This window comes from Ictidomys tridecemlineatus, chromosome 8 (genome assembly GCF_052094955.1).
Source record: "Ictidomys tridecemlineatus isolate mIctTri1 chromosome 8, mIctTri1.hap1, whole genome shotgun sequence".
NCBI classification, from domain to species: Eukaryota; Metazoa; Chordata; class Mammalia; order Rodentia; family Sciuridae; genus Ictidomys; species Ictidomys tridecemlineatus.
In genome coordinates this window covers 87264548-87285803 of record NC_135484.1, presented here as the reverse complement: position 1 = coordinate 87285803, position 21256 = coordinate 87264548, and the positions used below count along the sequence as shown (strand labels likewise).

The 21256-nt window shown below is 36.5% G+C and overlaps 1 protein-coding gene across 6 annotated transcripts in view; it reads right to left on the bottom strand.

Annotated features, from left to right (window-relative positions):
* Col9a1 (collagen type IX alpha 1 chain) overlaps positions 1-21256 on the bottom strand; it is a 120266-nt gene that overhangs the window by 45784 nt on the left and 53226 nt on the right. For all 6 annotated transcript variants that reach the window (XM_078019803.1, XM_078019805.1, XM_078019804.1 and 3 more), the window contains 13 exons: positions 17615-17698; positions 16849-16869; positions 15135-15209; positions 14806-14841; positions 14624-14686; positions 8558-8611; positions 8280-8315; positions 6386-6409; positions 5975-6028; positions 4674-4727; positions 3980-4012; positions 3220-3276; positions 1655-1708 (listed from right to left, as the gene is read on the bottom strand). In XM_078019803.1, the coding sequence (XP_077875929.1) occupies positions 1655-1708; positions 3220-3276; positions 3980-4012; positions 4674-4727; positions 5975-6028; positions 6386-6409; positions 8280-8315; positions 8558-8611; positions 14624-14686; positions 14806-14841; positions 15135-15209; positions 16849-16869; positions 17615-17698 (645 nt within the window). The remainder of the gene's footprint in view (positions 1-1654; positions 1709-3219; positions 3277-3979; positions 4013-4673; positions 4728-5974; positions 6029-6385; positions 6410-8279; positions 8316-8557; positions 8612-14623; positions 14687-14805; positions 14842-15134; positions 15210-16848; positions 16870-17614; positions 17699-21256) is intronic.

Sequence of the window (21256 nt, the reverse complement as noted above, 5' to 3'; positions counted from 1 at the left end):
TCACTGGAAGACTGGAGATCAACAGCTTCATCCCCAAATTCATGGGTTAAGGGAGAGAAATTTCCCCAAAAGAATGGGTCACCGAAAGGAGAAAGAAGAGATGCAGAACATCAAAAATAACAGAAGTCTGCTATATTTGCTTCAGTACACATATTACTTCATGAATATGTTTTGATGTAATTTAAATATTCTTGCATAACTATTTTGGTGACTAACTAATATCATATGTCTATGTCACACTTAGTTTAGTCACTCCCCTGTGATTATACATGTTTTTCACTTCTGTGTTCCCAGCACTTAGAATAGACCCTGGAACATGGCAGGTACTTAATAAATATTTATTAAACGTTAAAAATCACAAATTTTGAGATTCAGTGAAGAAATGGGCATGCAGAGACACTTCCAAAGTACTCATTTTTTTTTTCTATTTTACTCCAATTTAACATCAGGAAGCTAGCTATTACATTTTAGATAAATAAAATGCCTTCACAGCCTAAGTAAAAAAAAAAGGGGGGGCATTTAAAATAAAAGTCTGAACTACCATAGGGTACATAAAATTGGCCTGTTTATTCTGATTATGTGAGGTTATTCAATAGACTTATTTTAGCTAAGGAGTTCAAGGATATTAATGTTTAAAGACATTAATAAATTGCCTCTCTATCTCTTTACTTCCAAAATAAAAAAAGACTAATCTCTTGCCTCTAGCCAGTATAGGTGTAGAATTGTCAACAACAATGAAAAGCCTACCAGATCTGCATTAAGAATAGATTGACTTGACTTTGTAAAATATAAAATGTACCAAGACAAAAGTTCCATTGTGCATAGAATAAAATTCTTAGATCATTAAAAGATGAGTAACCTTAGTAGATTTTTAAAAAAATGGCAAATAGGTCACCTTGCTTTAAATTTCAGTCTTGGTTTTTCTACAGGGCACAGCTGCCCTGGTGCAAGTTGTGCTATAGATTCCATGTTTACATCCACATAATAACAGAAGTTACCACTAACTTCCAGTTTACTCAAAATCTATGTCATATTGAAATGAAATCAGAGATAAACAGAAAAATTATTTCAGAACTTCAGATGAGAAGTCAAAAGCCAGTTAGCAAATTCTCTGTTTTCTAAGCTCAACAACACATTGCATAAAATTTTACGAATATCAAAAATTTTTCTTATGTGGTAGAACAACTAGTTGAATGTTCAACTATCATAAGCATCAAGGAAAAAAGCTAAATGTGATTGATTTGAAAAGGAAAGGAAAGGAAATAAAAAATAGCTGCACTGGAAGAAAATTAAAATGTCCAGTGCCTTCTTTGTTTTTTATAATTAGACAATTTATTATGCTTAGTTGGAATATTAATGCACCTACAGAGAATACTTCAAACATCATTTGAAATAGAAAGACAAAATACAACAAATGCTGTATTATTCCTTATAGTTGGTTAAAATAAAAACTACCCGCCTGGGGTTGTGGCTCAGTGGTAGAATGCTTGCCTTGTTTGTACAAGGCCCTGAGTTTGATCCTCAGCACCATATTAAAAATAAATAAATAAAATAAAGGTATTGTGTCCAACTACAACTAAAAAATAAATATTTTTTAAAAAATGGTCACTACCTCCTAATCACAATTTACTCACTAAATACTCATTTGTCTTACCTTGTGTCCTTGTCTCCCTGGTTCACCAATTTCTCCTTTAGCACCTTTATGGCCCTAGCAAATGCAAAAATAAAAAAAATAGATAATATCATATATTTTTGAATATATATAAAAATTATATCAAGTATATAAATTATATATGTACATATATAATTTATTGGGCTTGACAAAACTGTCAGAGGGTTCATAAAATGATTCTGCTTCCCAAAGTCCTTGTCAAGGTACTACTAAGAAAAAGGTTATGTCACAAAGAAAATTACTGCCTTAAATGACCTAAACAGTACTATGTGTATTACATGACTACTGTATATAGTATATATCAGTTTTAGTTACTAGGAAAACATTGTTCTAGAATTTTAAAAAGCCACATTACCCAGTTTAACACCAAGATTTATTGATACCTGCCTGCTGTTTCACAAATCTGGGTTCCACACTTCTCCTGGAGTGGTTTAGAGCACTGAGCCTTTTTCTGTACTGGACTGAACTTTTCAGAAAAAGCAGCCCTGACCCAGCTCACCTGGCTATGCCCTGCTTCTGTGGCTGCTGGAAACCCTTCTGCTTCCATTCCCACCTGATTTCTGGAGAGGGGAAAGATTGAGCATAAGAAGGGCACTTCCCCACATGCACAGCTCTCTGCCTCTTCCTGTACACTACTGTAGGTGCAAAGGGAAGGCATCGAAGGGCAGTAAGCAAAGGCTGCGTAGTATGAAGACAATCCCTGACCTCTCTTGTCAGGCCACCTGTTCTAAGCTTATGTACACTGTGGGCAGTAACATGAGGCAAACTATGAGACAACATCCCCAAGGTAAGTCTGTCAGGACTTTGACTTCTCTCCAGCCTTTCTGTAAAATAAGACACCAACCCAGGCCCAACTCCACAGTTGAGGGAAACCACCAAAAATCAACAAGAAAAACTCTGGGAAAATCAGTACCTTGGAGCCTTCCAGATCACAGTAAAGCCCCAAGGAATTTCTCAAATTTTCTGGAATTTCTCAAAATCACTTTAGACTCAGAGACTAGAGAGAGAAAGCCATTTATCCCAGCAGTTGGCATTTATTTACTTGTTTTTATGTAATATTTCTAAGTAATTATGATGGCAGAGAAAAACACTTTCAGGAAAGTCTCTTTTCCTACTTATTTTGCACAGTTTTCCCAATTTTCCAGTTTTTTGTTTTTGTTTTTGTTTTGTTTTTTTAAGCAAAATATTCTCAAAGAATTTTGTGGATTGTCCTCTCCCCTCGTTCTCACCACTGTCTTCCTCTGTTGGAGGCAAACTTCTGGCCCTTGATTTGATGTTCAAGCCTCCCTCAGTCTCCTGTATTTTACTGGCATTTGTGCTCTAAACTTCAGGGGTATCTATATTAAGCACCTATGTCTTGGGGGGCCCCAGCTAGAATTCCAGGTTTAATAAGCCCACAAACTAAGGCACAGAGTAAGCCAACACAGACTAGACTGCTCCATCTGAATGGGATCTTCACACCAGGAAGGATAGTGCTTTAATTGAAGGTTCCATTTTTTTCTGTGGATAATAATCTAGGAAATAATATAAGGAGATTATTCTCTTACCCTCATGCCTGGAAGGCCTGGATATCCAGAGCGACCTGGTGGACAGGAATTTGGACACTACAAGAAAGCAATAAAGACACCATGAACCAGAGCCCACTTTGTGAAAGGGCCAAATTTGTAAAGGATTCTAGCTATTAAACCCTAATGTAATTATAGTCATTAAATAAATTCAAATATCCATTTCCTCCTTTTTCCTGAATTTTTAAACTAATATTTCTAACTTCCAGAAAAGTATAAAGAATATAACAAGTACCTTCCTATGCATTCACCCATTTATTCATGCATTTAATAAATGTTAATATTTTTCCATATTCATTTCAGATCTACTATATTAAAGAAGTGCAATGTTTAAAGACAATGAGTTTTGCCATGACGTGATCATTTTCCTCCGTCTTTACTGGACTAGCCATATCCTGAAGTTCATACCCCCATCAAGGGGCCCACATTGTGCTTAGTACAGCTTATCATTATCATTTCAATATTAATCTACGTGTAAAATATCTCCTAATATTGATGTACTCTAGTGAAAAGCATGCCTTAGACATAAAGTAAAAATGTTATAGAAAAAATAGATACTTCTATAATGAAAAACTGTTATAGTCTGAGGATATATAAGCCACCAGTCCACTAATGCTACAGATTTTCTGCCATCTGAGCAAAAGTAAAACATAGAAGCACAGTATGTTCCAGAAAGATCATTTCAAAGACAACTCATCTGGAGACTACAAAACTACATTTTGTTCAAAGGAAAACATCTTACCAGTGGATCTCCGTCATGAAAGCCAATTGTTCCCTAAAGTAAATGAAATATTAAAGTTAACAATATAACTAAATAATTAATTCAAACACAGTAATATAGAAAGTTCATTAGGTAAAGATATAATTAAATATATATGTTTCATAATATACAAGGCACAAATAGCAGCATATAATATGCTAATATTCTAAAAACTTGACTCATGGGCATATTCCCTTTGAAGACTCCTAATTTGCAGTAGATCATTTTTTTTCAGGGGATTAAAAAGAGATGAAATGAGAAGCGGAATAGGGGGCTAAAAAAAAAAGGATCTATAACATATAAATTTAAAATTTGTATCACCTCCTACTTAAACTCCTCTTTTGTAAATTTGCTACTGAGAAAAATTTGTAACAAGTACATTTGAAAATGCTTCTTTTATATGTCAAAGTTTTGAGCATTTGAAAAATCAGTGTCAAAGGTTTTCACATGTAAAGAGTAAGACTTGCTTTGTGAAACTACCTTTTAAATTACTGTGATCCTTCTACTTTTCTGGCCTTAAAAAGAACCACACTCTAAATGGATGAAAAACTCGGTAGCCATTTTGGGAGTATTAGAATCTAATGACTCAATTAATAGGCATTTCCATTTCTGGTTCTTAGATTTTTATAGTCCTAACCCTCAGAAGCAAAGGAAATTCATGTTGTAAACAACTTACACTGGGTCCTGGAGGGCCTGGGGGGCCAGGTGGTCCTCTTTTCCCAGGGTCACCCTAAGTCATTTGAAAAATCATGACATGGTGATTATACATGTGTCAAAACACAGTACACAAAACCATCGAGGCATGAGAGAATGGCATTACTAGAAACCCCTACAGAGCTCAGTCATGCATAGACCTGCCACCAAATCCAATTAGTTCTACAAAACCAGAATAATAAAGGAGTTCTAGTCTCACCAAGTTATAAAACAAAGCAAAGGGAGACACAGAGAAAAAAATAAAGCCCATTTTTTTCTGTGTAGGATGATCACTTTATCTACTCTGAAAACAAATGAGAACCCCTATGCATTTTTCTAGTTGATTTACAGAAGGGCCAGAACAACCAATACTGCTAGGGCTGACCACCTAATCAAAGCAAAAGAAAGCTTGCACCCAACCTGAAGCTATGAAGTGCAATGTTAATCTCAGCAGTGTCTGATTCTTGCTGCTGCAGTTTTTCTGGTCTATCATTTTGTCTGTCATTGCACTCTTGCAATACACAGAAAGCAAAAATGGCTAACTAAGCTGTTCAGATGAAAAAGGGTTCCAATTACTCTCAATAGCCAATATTTACTCTTGGCATGTTTTCCTTCTTAATGTCCTACCATAAAAAATCAAAAGCATCTTATAATTATTTTAAATGTATAATCATATTCATTCATTTCTTTAGTAAATAAATTTGCAAACAGTAAGCACACAGAGAGAAGCAGGAAAGGTATATAATAAAATGGTCCCTTTCCTCAATGAGTTTACAATTACCTACCTTCTCGTAACATCAATACTTCAACACTTTTGAAATGCTTCATGAATATCCACGTGAAGCACTTTTTATCAGCAATTTTTGCTCTAAGTTCAGCACCTTAATGTTTCAAGTTAAATTTTCATTATAATACAATGATCCTAACAAATATACCTGGTAATAACCCAGTCTATTTTTTAATTTAATGTGGAAAGTCTAATACAATAGCCACTGGACCCAAACCCTAGCTGAGAGTCTATAAAATGGGGGTGACATTCCATTATATGACAATCAATTAGGAATTTGGGGAGAAAAGTTTAGCTGAAAAATTCAGGGAAAAAATTAAAATCACTCTGAAGCATTATTACTCCTAGTTCTCATCAATATTATGAACTGGAATAAAATTTATCTGCCACTTTTGAATTAGCAGGAGGGAGTAGTGTACTGTTAGGATAATTTACCTGGCTAGTAACACCTTCTATTAAATCAGCAAATGTCTATCAAAATGCACTGTGGTACTCACAATAGGTCCTACATGGCCAAGTTCTCCAGGAAGACCTGCTGTCCCAGGAGGACCCTGAAGTTGAGAAATCAAAGTGACAAATCAAAGTGACAAGGTAATTTATGGATATTTTATAATCTATCACAAATGGCATTAAACATAATAAATAACAGGCCTAGAATTAGCTTTAATGTCCAATGTGGCAATAACTCATTTGGCCAAAATTTAGTTACAATGGAACAGAAATTTCCTAAATTAGTAAATATATTTTGTCTAGCAGAATAGGGGTATTATCATTAGTAGGCACGTTAGATGATGTAACTAAAACTCTATAATCCCCAACGGTTAGTATTAGTCAAAAATTAAGGTCAGGATTTGAGAAATAGGCCATTTTTATAGACTACATAAAAGTCAATGATAAATGATACATACAGGGGGTCCAGGAATGCCACGACCCTAAAAGAGTAGAATAAAAATATTTATTGCAAGTGGTTTATACTTAGTATAAACATAGACACAAACACAACTTGATTCAAACCCATACTTTCTAATACAGAATAAATATATGATGCTCATTCTAAAGAAAACACTGTATAATGAAAAGCAAACATGGCTCTGCTTCTAAAGGAAGCAGGAGCTTGTTTCGGCTCCTCAAACTTTCCTCCAATATCCATGCTAAACAGCCTTATTTTTCTAATCTTTTTAAAAAAGAAAATCAAAGTAAAGAAGCCATTGAAGCTTGCCCTCAGGAGAACTTACCATCACTCACAAACTGGCACATCACAACCAGTTTAAAGATTTAATTCACTTGTAGTGTTGTACAAGAAACCTACACTGAAAACAATATACTTTCATGGTATATAATATATGGTGTTTAGAAGTTGCCCAAACAAGCATTCAGCACAGAGAGGCTGGTGGGGAAAGGTCAGAAACATACCTCCATTTTGACAGGTAGGATGATATTTCTAGAAAGTAAACTGGTGTCACTCCTGAAGCAACGTATAATGGGATTCTAATGTAATAGACTAAATTTGACTTCAAAGCTAGTTATTCTATTGCCCTCTCCTTTATGCTTTGAATCTCTTCATCAACACCAGACTACATATAATCATGGATTGAAACCACTTCTGATTTATCTTAACCAGCCCCAATTCTAGCACAGGGCCGTATATATATATATAAATGGGTATATATATAAAATCAACTCTAACAATATGCTTGTTGAACTTAAAATTGAACATTAACAACCCAAAATTCCTGTTCCCTCTCTTTTCTTTTTAATTTCAATTTTCCCCCTTAGGATTTCTCATTATTCTTTTTATTCCTATATTGGCTTGAGTAGTTTTTATTTTCAGCTGTCTGTGATACTATACTTATGTCATATTTTTACTCCAGATTTGCTTTTCTAAAGTATCAGTATATATATAAAGCATCCCATGTAATCAGTGCACATCCTTTGATAGTGATATTAATATTTCTAATCAGTTAGGCAGACAAACAGGCAAGAACTTTGTATGGCAGTATGTTTTAATAATGTGTGGGATTTTTGAATGCTTTCTTTGAAAAATTACTCTCATCTGAACATTTCAATATATAGATCAATTTGTGAAATAGCTGTTATGCTTCATGATAACAAATTAATCAATAAATTATTTCATCAGAGACTTAGATGTTTGACAAATTTCACTAAATATAAGATGTTGAGATCTGAGTTGAAAAATGCTGTGGAGCATGCTATTCACGTCTGAAAATAGGCTTTTAATGAACAAATTGATAGATGCTGAAATATGGCAAAGAAAAAAGTATAAATGGTGGGGAGGGGGACACAGATTAATGGCAAGAGCAAAGGACAACATAGAAAGAAAAAATAGCCTAAGAACCTAGTCCTCTTAAACATACAAATAGCACAAATCTGAGGGATTGTGCAGCGTAGGAAAAGACTAGCCATGGAGTCAGGCAGGCAATAATGACTCATTATTTGATATTTCACTGGAGATAAAACCAGTTGTAAAGAAAGTGATGTGATGAATGGTCTTAACACTGAATTTGCTCATGTTGTGCAAAAAAAATGTTTTCTATCAATGCAGTAGAGAGGGAGTTGTCTTCTGAGAATTAACACCTGTGAATAGATATATGTATTTTGTTCGTATATTCAAACGCCTCTGAACAGTTTTTATTCACAGTAGGAATACTTACCATACCAGATAAGTTATAAAGCTCTTTGTCATGTGTATTATATAGGAAACTGCATTTTAAGAAAATTCCAGTAACAGAATTTCACCTAAAGATAGGAAATTTTCAATTCTGTGGCTTTGCAGATACTTACTGGAAATCCACGAGATCCAGGTACTCCAGGTTCTCCCTAAAAATAAAATAGCTTCATTGTACTTAGGTTTTTGAAGCATAATTATGTAAATATGTAAGCTGCATAAATATTGAAATCACAAAAATACTGCATCTTAGTATTTCTAAACACAATTTTAGTTGAAAAAGTATTTCAGCTATGTCCTAGCTTAACTCATTAGTTGACTTGCAAACACTACAATAAAATTATACTTCAGCATTTGAGAAATATCATCAGTCGGTACCAGGTGCCTAACTTACTTTTTGTCCCCTTGGACCAACAGAGCCAGGGGATCCATCAGGTCCTGTTAAACCCTGACAAAGCAAGATAGTGAAATTAGAACTATCATAACATTCACAGGTAAACAAGTAGGTAGAAAATTTCACTTTATTTGTTAGTTATCTGTAGCATGTTTACATATGTAAATACACATATTTATAAAGTAATACCTTCTATATTCTTATACAAAGGTGATACAACATGAGCTCTGCCTACTACTTATTTATATCATATTCCTAACTTTCTGCTAACTATGTCATTTGTCACAGGGTTCAATAACGTAATGCCTTTTGTCCTTTGCTTTGAGAAAATGCAATATAATAATTATGGTGTTCTAACAACTAAGTCTTATGTGTCTGGCTTTACCATTAACTAAGGTTTTATGTATCTCCTTCATTTATAAAATAAATAATATTATGTGTCTCCTTAACTAAAGTACAACAATATCTGGAAAGTTAAAATTATTCAATAGAAATTAAACATAAATGATCTCATTATTGCCTATAATTCCTTAAATTCCTCTAGCCATCTCTAGCAAGTGGCAATTGCTTATAAAAGAATATTAACTTTTAAAGTCAAATGTTTGAAAGCATATCCTATCACATTGTCTTTCTTAAAAAATATGGCTATAATTAAATATATAAGTCCATATATCCATTTTCTATGTATAATTGAAGCCTAGTATTATAAAACACATTTGTAACTATCATATTTAATACAATTGTATGAAATAATCCTCTAAACATCCTTATTGTCTCCACTAATATTTTTTAAATATGTATGGATTTTTTTTTTAGTTGTAGGTAGACACAATGCCTTTATTTTATTTTTATGTAGTGCTGAGGATCAAACCCAGTGCCTCACACATGCCAGGTGAGCGCTCTACCACTGAGCCACAACCCCAGTCCCACTAATACTTATTTTATCATCATCCTCAAATAAAAGATATGAAAGCATAATTAATGCTACACATACATCTGAATTTCCATACTTAGTGCAGATGCACTGTTATTTTTAAAATTTTTTCTTTGCTCTATGACACTTTCTGACATCATTTACAATGCAAACTTAAAATTACACCTTCCTAAAGATAAATATCTGTATATGAACATATATACATGCATACATAAATGCCTTAAAAATTCTTTCTAGTATCAAGATTTTGAAAAGACTCAAATAATATTCAGGAAAAGATTTCTTAAAAATATGAAAGCCCTACTTAAAAATGGATTGTCAAAATTCATATTTAGTTTGTCATAGTCTGCTTAGGCATTAATAAAATGCTTTCATGTGATTCATATAGAAACCAGTTCCTGGACTATCATTTTTATATTTCTCTACATCAATATCTGTAACAACTCCTGAGAGTGAGTCAAAGAAATTTTGTTTGAAAAATATTAATTACTTAGAAACTTACCAAGGTAGAAAACTATTAAACACACAGGAAAGAATTTCTGACAGACTGTCTTAGATTGTTACTTGCCCTAGCCTAATTACAACACTGTAATCTGGAAATAAGCCCCAGTATAATTAGTAGCTGAGCATTGATGGTAATGGAATGTTTGCTTTTATATCTCAACAAAGAAACCACACATACAGAACACTGTCAGCACTCACAGCATATAAAATGTAGAAACCTTGTGGCATATTTAACTAATAGATCCTCCAACACCCACTTAACGTATATACCCTCCAAGACCAAAGAGGCATATTTAACTAATAGATCCTCCAACACCCACTTAATGTATATACCCTCCAAGACCAATCCTAGTCGATTTTCATATAAACTAGGCTTCTTCAATATGTGACCAGAATAATTGATAAGATTTAGGACATTAATTACTATATATGGTAGAATTTCAGCTGCAATATATAAAGCAGAACCCAGTAGATGGCTGAATAACCTAAAAACTATTTATAGGTTACTTCATATCTAAACTATCCTCCATAGGATATGGTAAATTATGTCCTTCATTGGGAAATTCTTTGAATTAAATTGAAAATGGATCTGGTGTCAGATGTTACAGTGAGGTCTATTATGAAATAACTATGTAGAAAACCATAAACTCCACAAGGACAAGAACTACATGTGCATTACAGTTATAGTACATTGCCCCTGGCATCAAACACACTCAATACCTGATGACTGAGAAATGTTAATATGAGTTAGACTTTTAAGTAGGATATTACACTTTTCCTTCCATATGATCTTCATTTTTAGCTTAAATCTTGACTCTGCTACTTAGTAGATGTAATCCTGGGCAAGTTGTTTAAATCTATCATGTTCTAAATGCTGTTCCTCATTCAGTTAGGGTCCTACAAACAAACTAACAAAGAGTCTAGTTGTTAATCACAGCACTATACTTCTGAGTCTCCTCATGTTTCTTCGATGTCTGATTATTTGCACCAACACTGACCTTTCAGGATAATTTCTTAACTCACTATCCTACTCATAGACATCTGTCAGGGATAAAACTTGTACATTCAGAGGATAATAGCATGGTTCAGCTATAATATCTATATAATTCTTATTCCTCTTCTATTTGTCTCATGTGGATCTTATAGGAAAGATTATAAGATATTATTACAGACCTCTGAGCATGTCACAACAAAGAGCACTTTTAAGAATATTTTTATTGACTTAGGCACAGTGGTGCATGCCTGTGGTGCCAGCAATTCAGGAGGCTGAAGTAGGAGGATCATAAGTTTGAGGCCAGCCTCAGCAACTTAGTAAAAAAAAGGGGGGGGGGGCTGAAGGTGTAGCTCAGTGGTAAAGTCCTCCTGGGTTCAATTCCCAGTACCAAAAAAGAAATTAATTAGTAAGTTAAGTAACTAAAAAAACATAAAAATTTCTTTAAAAAAGGATAGCTCTATTGATAAAATTGATGATAATAACATAATTGTCCTTTGGAACAAGGTTATGACTGAACTCTGATATCTCTAATTTTATTCATTCATAGGTAAAAAGAAGAATCAACTTAAACTAAAAAGGAAGAGATTTGAAATATGTGTCTACAACACACACACACTTTTCAAAATCCAATTTGCAATAAAATTTTCTAGATCTTATTTCAAAGAAATTACAGAGGGAAATATCACCAGTAGTAGAGAGAAATGCCTTCATAAGGGTGTTTATGCAAACAAAGTTCTATATGAGATAATTAATGCCGATGCTGTATTCTGAAATTTAATGCTGCTATTTGTCATAGAATACCGGTTCTTTGTGATGGTTTCCTTCCACATTCCAACAGCTCATCTGCTAAGACTCAAGGGGTTCCTCCAGAAGCATAGCTTCTATGACACTTTTATATTTTATGCCAAAAATCCACTCCACATAGTAAATAAACTTCGAACTGTATTGCTTTAAGATTCTTCCAACATCCAACTAACCAGTTTCTTAATGTTAGCAAAAAAAATAAGATTTGCAATGAACCAAAGAACAGAAGACAAAAGATTGGAGGATTAAGGTCTTTAGGTTCACTTCCAAGAAAGGACTTGCGATGATTTCCTACTTGTTTGATTCCCGGATGGCTAAATACAAGCAGACAGTAAACTCCTTCTACTTCCTTTCAAGTGTCCATTCCCAATTTAGACTAAAATACTTTTTTACATGTCAAATCAACCAAAGAGTAGACTAAGAAAACTTTCCAATTCTAAAAGTCCCATGTGACTTCAATTCAATAGTTACAGGATATGAAACATACCAAAAAAATCATAAAATATCAATTGCAAATGGTTTTTAATAGCCATTAAATTATCCATATCATTCTTGTGTGGCAATTTGCATGCTAGAAAGTCACTATCACTTTTTCTCTTTATTCTCTCCAGTTATTCATCTGCTAAGAACCTCATTTGTATCTGCATGAGTCAGGCCTAGAGAGTCCCCTCAAAATAATCAAGATGTACAGATTCGTTTGCTTTCTCATGCACTAAGTAAATAACCCTGGGTCCTACAGAAAAAAACTTATCCTCATAATAATTTTTTTTTCATTATCTGTGGAAAGTAACATTAAGCCAGTCTACTTTCCACAGAAATGTTCCTTTATAAGGCTAAAGGAAATAATATTTGTAATAGTGCTTGAAGAAAAAGCTCTCAACAAATGCACAGTCTAGTTTATTTTTCCCTTAGACCTAAGAATGCCTAAAATACAGGCACGTGTATGGGTTTTATCCTTTTTTTTTTTTCTTTCCTCTCTTTCTCTTAGCTTTTGACTTCCTCTTCTGTCCCAGGAGACTGACACAATGGCCTCATCCATTTCTCCCTGAAATACCTTCCAAGGTCAAATCTCAAATATCTAAGAAGTCTCAGCCCTCTGCGACTTTTCATATTTGAAGCATAGTTTGTTTTGTCCTGATGGTACTGCAAATATAGACAAAGAAAAATACTTGCAATTATGTTGACAATATAAATTTCAAAGCACTTTCATTTGTTTGTCAAAAATTTATGTTCACGTGGGGAAATTATAAAACAAAAAACAAGGATTGTCTTTATGACATTATGATATGAGATAAAGAATTTGTTGAGCAAGTTACAAAAGCACTACTAAAACTGAGGGGCAGCTAAATCTAGCCTCCTGCCAAAATTATACTGCAAATTAATAATAAGACTTAAGATAACTGGTTTATGCTTCAACTATCCAAACAAATTTTTTAAAAATTTAATTGGAAATTTTGTTTTTATCCAAAAGATCAGGTGAAGTTTCAAAGGAATGTAGAAAAAAGCGTAGCTCATATTAGACTACTAGTTCATCTAGTGGTCTTGTATCCATCAGGCAATTTTATTATGATATGGCAATTTCAAGTAATGTAGTTTCAAAGAGCTTGGACAGCCAGAAAGTTATATAATTTCAGTTTGTATATTCAAATATCAGTCTATGGGCACCTCAGGTACTACCATTTTACATACAGAGAAAATTCAAACCAGGGCCTTTGAAATGTAAAACAAAGCCTAACTCCTGAAGCATTAAATGACACAAAAAAGTACCCTCACTGTGGTAATCCTGACAGAGACAGCATGTCTTAACAACAGGTAAAATCCAGCTATTTTTTTCTCTCTCTGAAAATAAAGGATCTGTCTTAAACTCTAGTCAAAAATTCTTGGAAATTATCACTGTAGGTTTTGGAATGCCTTTTTATTTAGAAAGGTTTTGGAAAACTGGGGAGGGGTGCCATTGTATGTTCTCTGAGAATAGATGCCATTTCTTCCTTCATTTTGTATTCCAGGAACAAAATCTAGAACTAGTCTGTAAAGGGACCTCATTAAGTATTAGAATGCATGGAGAGAGGAGAAACTGAGAATCCTGATGTCATTTTACTCTGAAGAAATATTATTTACCATTTATCTCAGCATCTGAGCTTCCTTCCTATGGGGGGAGGAGTTAGGGTACATTGGAGAGAAGTTGCTGGTTCCCAATCTTCAACTAACCCTAGCCAACTCAATTCTGTCAGTAACGCTCACCACCGCCCCCTCCTCCCGAAAAAAGGGAAAGCAGAAAAACCAGTTTTGAACTTCCTATTTGTTAAGTGTTGACCATTTCTCTGCCTCTGCAGAGAAATGGTCAACACTTCTTTTTCTCTGCCTCTGCAGAGAAATGGTCAACACTTCTTTTTCTATTTCTTTCGATTAAAAGTGCTCTGCCCCTTTGCCTGTCTGCAAGTATTTTTTTTTTCCTCAATTAATTCAGAGAGTACCAGAAAAAGGGCGAGACCAGCTGTTGTCACCCTTAGCCATCACTACCACCATCACTGGGGCCCTTTCCTCCCTGTGCCCATGGTGGGGTTGAGATCAATGGGTGAACAAGGAGTTGACTGTTAGAATCAGAAACCCACTGTTTTCTAGAAGAAGGAAATGTGCTGAATCGCCTTCATCTGAGTTCCCTTCCTGGGAGCCAAGAGGTAGGGAGCTCCAACTTCTCAAGCCCCTTTGGGGGAAAATAACAGCTCCACAGGTCAGGAGTTATAATCAAGACTAAGCTCAGGATCACACATCCCACACCCGGGGCTGGGTGCACTTCCCATCACTCTTGCCCATTTTTCCGCCTACTTACATCAGCTCCAGGTGTGCCAGGCTTTCCCGGAGCTCCTGGCTTTCCTGGTTCTCCAGGAGGACCCTGTGCAGGGAGAAGGTGAGACAGAGAAAATAATGCAAAGTTGAGACTCTTTGGGCACATGTGGCTGCAAAACACACCTAAAGGAAGGAATTGGGGTGTCGCTGCACCAATCAACTTACCGGTGGGCCTGGGGGACCCTTAGGACCTCGATCACCCTGGAGGCACAGAAGAAAAGATCAGTTCATGAGTAGAAGCCTAGATCGGCTCCGGGACAATCTCAGGTGAGCTAACCACAGACACAAAGACAGGGTAAGGGCCAAAAGGTGGAGGTTCATGGGCAACTGGAAAAGACACGTCTAGCACTGTTTTTCCAAAAGTCCTCAGGCTCTAAGATCCAACCCTCAGCTCTCATTTCTGTCAAGTCCCAACTTTACGCAGGTGACAGTAAGGGGAGAGTGTGGAAAAGAGCAGGCTCCAGAAAAGAAGGTGCCTGCAGTCAGCAACTTACATCTATGCCATCGATGCCCGGAACTCCAGGGGGCCCGGGAGGCCCAGGAGGCCCCTGCTCACCTGGTGGACCTCTCTAGAGAAAACAGCACACAGGGGTTAGTGAAGCCCTTTAGGCAACAATGACCAAGTTAAGGTGGTGTCCTAACACCCCCTTATCCATTGAATAAAAATACCAACCCCCTTATGGAGACCAGTTTTTTGAAACCCATTATAATAAATGCATTTCAAACTTCCAAGCTTCTGAACGAAAGGGTCCTCCCTCAACATGGGAGCTGGCTTCACTTGACCTCACCTTCCTGGAGTGCATTAAAAAGAAGGGCATTTGTAGCTGGGCACAGTGGTGCACACCTGTAATTCCAGTGGCTTGGGAGGCCAAGGCAGGAGGATTGTGATCTCAAAGCCAACCTCAGCAAGTAAGTGAGGCACTAAGCAACTCAGCGCAACCCTGTCTCTAAATAAAATATTTTTTAAAAGAGGGCTGGGGATATGACTCAGTGGTTAAGCCCCTCTGCGTTCAATTCCTGGTACCAAAATAACAGGGGGGAGAGGTTTGTGAAGAAGGGAGGGTATAATGCCTATTTTTCCCAAAAGGAATTCAAAACTGAAAATGGGAATCACATGATACTTCAATTTAATCATTAGTTGCACGTCAGTGTTTTGACTAGAATGGAAAAAACAAGAATGGAAAGGTTCCCCTTTACAGTAAGATTCTGTAAATCTTTCTTTGCCAGTAGAAGCTGGGGGAATATTCTGGAGGAAAATATTTGGGAGGAGTAGGGCAGGAGAGCTTTAACATCCAGCCCCTGGCCTCACTGCAGTTCTACCTGTAGTGACATTCCTTTGCATGAGGTCTTTGCAGCTTGCTTCAAAACTATGCCAAATTTCAGACCAACCCTAGGGTGTAACTCCTTTTATGGCTTGCAAACAGCTAGGCTTTGATGATGCTAGAGGGAATGCTGGCTCCTGAAACAGTATGAACACTTTGCTTAGGGAATGTGGGATCCCCCACAGCCCCCTCCCTCCCCCGCTTCTGAATTTAAAACGATTGAGAGGGAGAGAGAAGAAAGCTTCTTTCATCAAGGAAAACTTTTTCTAAACTCCAATAGCCAGACAGGTTACAATGGGGTCTTTGTAAGTGAAACCTCAAACCTAGCTGGGTTTAACACCCCCTCCCTAGCCGGCCAGCCGCTCTCCTGTGCCTAAGGGAGGAGACACCCAGCCTTAGGGAAGTTGCTGAAATATTGATGGAAGCCAGGGCTGCCGAGTTCCAATCCTGGAGTCGCCGGCTTCGCTAGCAATACTTGGGATCTAGTATAACCACACCACCAGCTGGAAAAGCTGAAGAGTGTATTACTCTGAATTCCTGCCTTCTCCAGCAAGGCTGGCTCTAGACCTTGTCCAGGGTGGGGGAGGGGAGGTAAGAATCCATGCAGGCTAAAAAATAAGTCCTATTCTTGAGTCAACTATTTTGCTTCTAGTGCCTTAGCCTTAGGTGTTGGGGACCAAATAGGAGAAGAGACCCCTTTCCCAGACCAAGGGGTCATATAGGCCCCTTCCCCCCACTCTGACGGTGCTTGCTGCAGGTGCTCAAAGCTGGAACAAGAACAGAGCCCTAAGGATGCTCTGCAACTTCCCTATAACAACCCCCAATGGCTGCCCCCCACATTTCCTCTTGTGCACTTGGAAAAATGCACTTCTGGTCTTTAGCTTACCTGGTCGGTAGTCTGGGTGGGCTGTGGAAGCAAAGAAGGGGAGAAAGTGAGAAGATGCCCCCACCACCACCCTGAACTCCCCCATAACTTACTTGAGCAGCACACAAGCAGAGCCCTGACAGCAACAATCGCAGCCCAAGAGCCCTGTGGTCCGGTGCAATCCAGGCCATGCCCCGCTGCGCGCTGTTAATTCCCTGACTGGGCTCTGAAATCTATTGCACCTCTAGGTTTCTTGCATAAAGTGGCACTTGGCCCCACAGAAAGTGACCCAGGAGAAACAGTAACAAATGTGCCCTGGCCTGGCCGGAGACTAAATTCCTTCTGTTTATGAATGGCCCTGGAGAGGGTCCTGGGGATTGGAGGAGAGCTAGCAGGAGGAAGGATAGAATGACAACAGTCCCACTTAACCCTTTCCCAGCTGCTCTTCAGGCCAGACCTGAGCGTGCAGCTCTGCCTTTAGCAGTGTTAGAAGCCTCTCCCCGTGTCCCTTGCCTGTAGGCATATAGAACTCCAGTGTTTCTGGAGAGATGTTTGGGAGTGGAAATGGGAAACCACCAAAGGGAGAACCAGACAGCCCCCCAACCCTGCCCCAGGTAGCCTCTACAGGCCAGGCTTCAAGTAAGACCTATGCTTCCTTAATGCCTCTCTGGTCAGTACATCAAATCACACACTCTTTAGAGAAAGAAAGTAGGGAGATGGGGAAGTGGGGAAGTTGTTGAAGTGGAAAGGGGGTTAACTGGCCTTTGCTTGTGCTCAAGGGACTCACCGTAATTCTGACTGGTAGCTCATGACAAGTTTCTCTGCTGGGTCTCATTGGGTCACAATGAATCAGCATCCACTGAAGTTCAAACTGGTGAAAGGAAGCAAAGAGTAAGTTAACTTTCTTTTGGAAGATAGAGGAGGTCATTTAAGAGAGATGTTTTTTAAGTGCGGTCTAATCCTTAACTGATTCAAAACCAACTTGAACTTGTTGACCTCAACAGACCTTTGCTTTTCCTTAAATAGAAATTTTTCTAATGGATATCAGCTGGAAGTTCTTCCCAAGTTTCTCTGATCATTTGGATGTAACTGTCCTTGGCTTTGATTTATTCCAGCATAGCCTTAGCCAGGAAACAGACCACTAGTGCTGATTTCCTATTTCTGTTCTCACTACAATCTCAAGAGGTAGACTCTATTAAAATGAGATTCAGAGACAACTTTCCAAGTCACAAGCCAGAGTCTGCATTGGAAACCAGGCCTAACGAACTCCACAAGAAATATATGCTCTAAAATTTTAGCTGGGAGACTAGAGACAAGGATTTCAAAAGAAATGGCAACCAAGAGAACAAGTAGAAGAAGGAAAATCCAGTCCTAAAAACAATTTTCATATTAAAGAAAACATTCTCCATAGAGTGATTACCATTTTAAATGGAAAGAGCATGAACTAAAGTTGAAAAGAGTAAGAGGGAAATCTAGGACTTGGGAGAAAATGATCAAAAATATTTAAATTTTGTACAACCTTCTACCCACTTTAAAAGCAAATATATTCTGACAACATCTTATACTTTTAACAGGCATTTGGGAGGAAGAATGCAACAAGAAAGACATAAAGAAAAAGTTGCTAAGTATAAATCTGAAGACATAAAGAAAAAGTTGCTAAGTATAAATCTTGTCCCTCAAGTGACAAGACAAAAACAAAAAAATCATTCAAATTCCACCAGAAGTCTGAAGCCATGTGCCATGCTAGCCATTCTAAATTGAATAGGTTCCCTGCTAAGCATTTCAAATTAGATCCATATTTCTTGGATAATAGATGCTACTGGCATTATAAAAGTGTCTGGTTACGTATCAAGTCCCAAATCTAAGTATTTACCTCTTTTCTTTCATCCAATAGTAACTTCTATTCCTTCCCATCTGCCAAATGGATTCTAGATCTGCTGAATCTAGAATGCAGTTAGGTTTTGTTTGGTTTTGTTTTGTTTTGTTTTTGGTCCACTGTTGCAGAAACATTCAGAGTTGAGATTACTGGCTAGAAGATTGAAATTGGCAATGATGGATGAAGTCCTTCCCTTCTACTCTTTAAGGAAGGGAAGTTGAGCAGAAGGAAATTTTCCATTTTATGCAGAGGTGATAAATAAACCAGTAAGCTTTTACATTCCTGCATTGGCACTCCTTCCAGCAGGATTCTGACCATCCTATAATTCCTCTTCCATTGCTTCCTGCCCACCAGATGGACTCTAGATCTACTAAATCTAGAATGAAGTTAGATAAATTTTTTTTCCACTACTGCAGCAGCAACCAGAATTGAGATTACTGGATGGAAGATTGAAATTGAAAATGATGAAGGATTTTTTTTTTTGCTCTACTATTTTTGTTTCATTCAACCCTATCATTCCTTTTCTCTAGAAAACTGTGGACATTGGCAAAAGGTGTTAAGATGGATAGAAAGTAAGTGAGAAGATAAGTCAAAACATATTTTAAGATAGGAAGTTATCTATAAATTGCATGAGAATTATGCTGATCTGTGTGTCCATGGTGTGAATGATTTAACAGTAGAATATTGACATCTTGAAGAAGACTGCTTTCCAAATTGCACAATCTGTTTTGGTCAAGGATATCATTTTGTTCAAACACTTCACTTTGAACAGAGTAATCTTATTTACTTGAGAAAGATTTTATTTGAGTTATGTTTTATACTTCAGTGGAAATTATATAAGGAAGAAGAAAAATAGAATGGAATGAATTTTTCCTTAATTACTATTAAATATCTGGTGTGTCAGGCAGTTCACAGATGAGTAAAAGCAGGACACAGAGTTTAGCTTTTTTGTATAGGTCACACAGCTAGTAAATGGCAGAGCTGTCCCTCCAAATTCTTCTGTCACTAAAATTGAAAATTTTTTTTCTGCTATCCCTGTTGAACTCCCTGAAGAATACATACTATCTCCATAGTGAATCATACTTTCAAAACTGGTAATGAAGGCATTTGGTGATTGAACTTTATGTAAAAGACGAGAAAAGAAGAGAGAATTAGAAGTTAAAACTGTGTAAGCTTGTTTCTACCATCTGCCAGAAAACTTCAGAACTAGACTAAGAAACTTTCATAAAAATTCAAACTTCCCCACTTTGTGTGCTTGTTATAGAAATATATCCAGAAGCAAAATTACTAGTGTTCCTCTACAAACTGACAGCTGTGTCTATACGCACTTACATATTCATGTGTATAACAAAATATCACATAGCAAAGAGAATTATTGTTCTTCTTCTGACTAGATAAGAATTTTGCCAGAATAAGGAAAAATGTGTTAATCCTCCACAATCCTCAAAATAAAAGAACACTCACACAATTTTATTTACCAGTTCTTTGTGGATTGGTAACTCAGACTAGGCATGCATTGTATATATATTGATATTTTGATTCTGAGAAATGATTCAGGCCTTAATCACCCTGAGAAACATTAATTATACAGCCAACCAGGAAACTTATATCCTTTGTTTAGCTAGTTCATTAAAGTTACTTATTGCAAATGTGATTTCATTAAGCTGTTTTCTCAAAAATGTAATTCTCTCTAGATAAATCGGTACACCTGTTTAAATATGCAAAATGCAATTGTGGCACATAATAATGGGAGAATGAAATGTAATTCATCTGTGAATACAGCCTGAGTTGTTCAGAGTGCCACATAGATCAAGGGTTCTGAACACATCTGTGCATCCATATAAACACCACCTACGCACTAATAATCATCTATACAACAACCATTTTTTTTTGGCATGTAGTATGACTTCCAATTTGCATGCTAATTATTTTGAAGGAAGAGGGGCAGGGTGCTTTGGTAAAAGTTACTTTCATATTACACAGCTAAAATGAGGATTTCTACACATTTCTCATTTTCATACCTGGAATCATTATTTTCTTTGAAAACTTACAGACAAAATATATGTTTTTATTTTAATTTAGCCCGCCAGACAACATTTTTGAAATCCCAATAGAAGCCAATCACTAAGAAACATTCTAGGAAAAACCAAGAATATTCCCCAACCCATAGTTTACAAATTGAAAGATGAGAAATGTAGAAATATAGAGAAATAAACTTTAAAAAAAAAAACTATTAACAGACCATAAACTTCCCTAGCACAATCCACCCTCTTCAAAATAAAATGTTTCTCCATTGTCTCATGGGAAACTGAGTGGTATGAATATAAATTGCCTCACATCTGTCCAGAGCTTGCATTATCTAACCCTATTCTACAGGACACTAAGGTATAATTTTTCTCCTGAGACTAGGCACATGCCCAGCAGACCGCACACTCAAGTTCCATAGTCTACTTTTAAAATAAGACAGTAACTTCTACTTGTTTTACTGGATTGTTGAGAAATATTAATAAAATAGTTACTCCTTCTTGATAATTAAATAAAAACTAATGACAG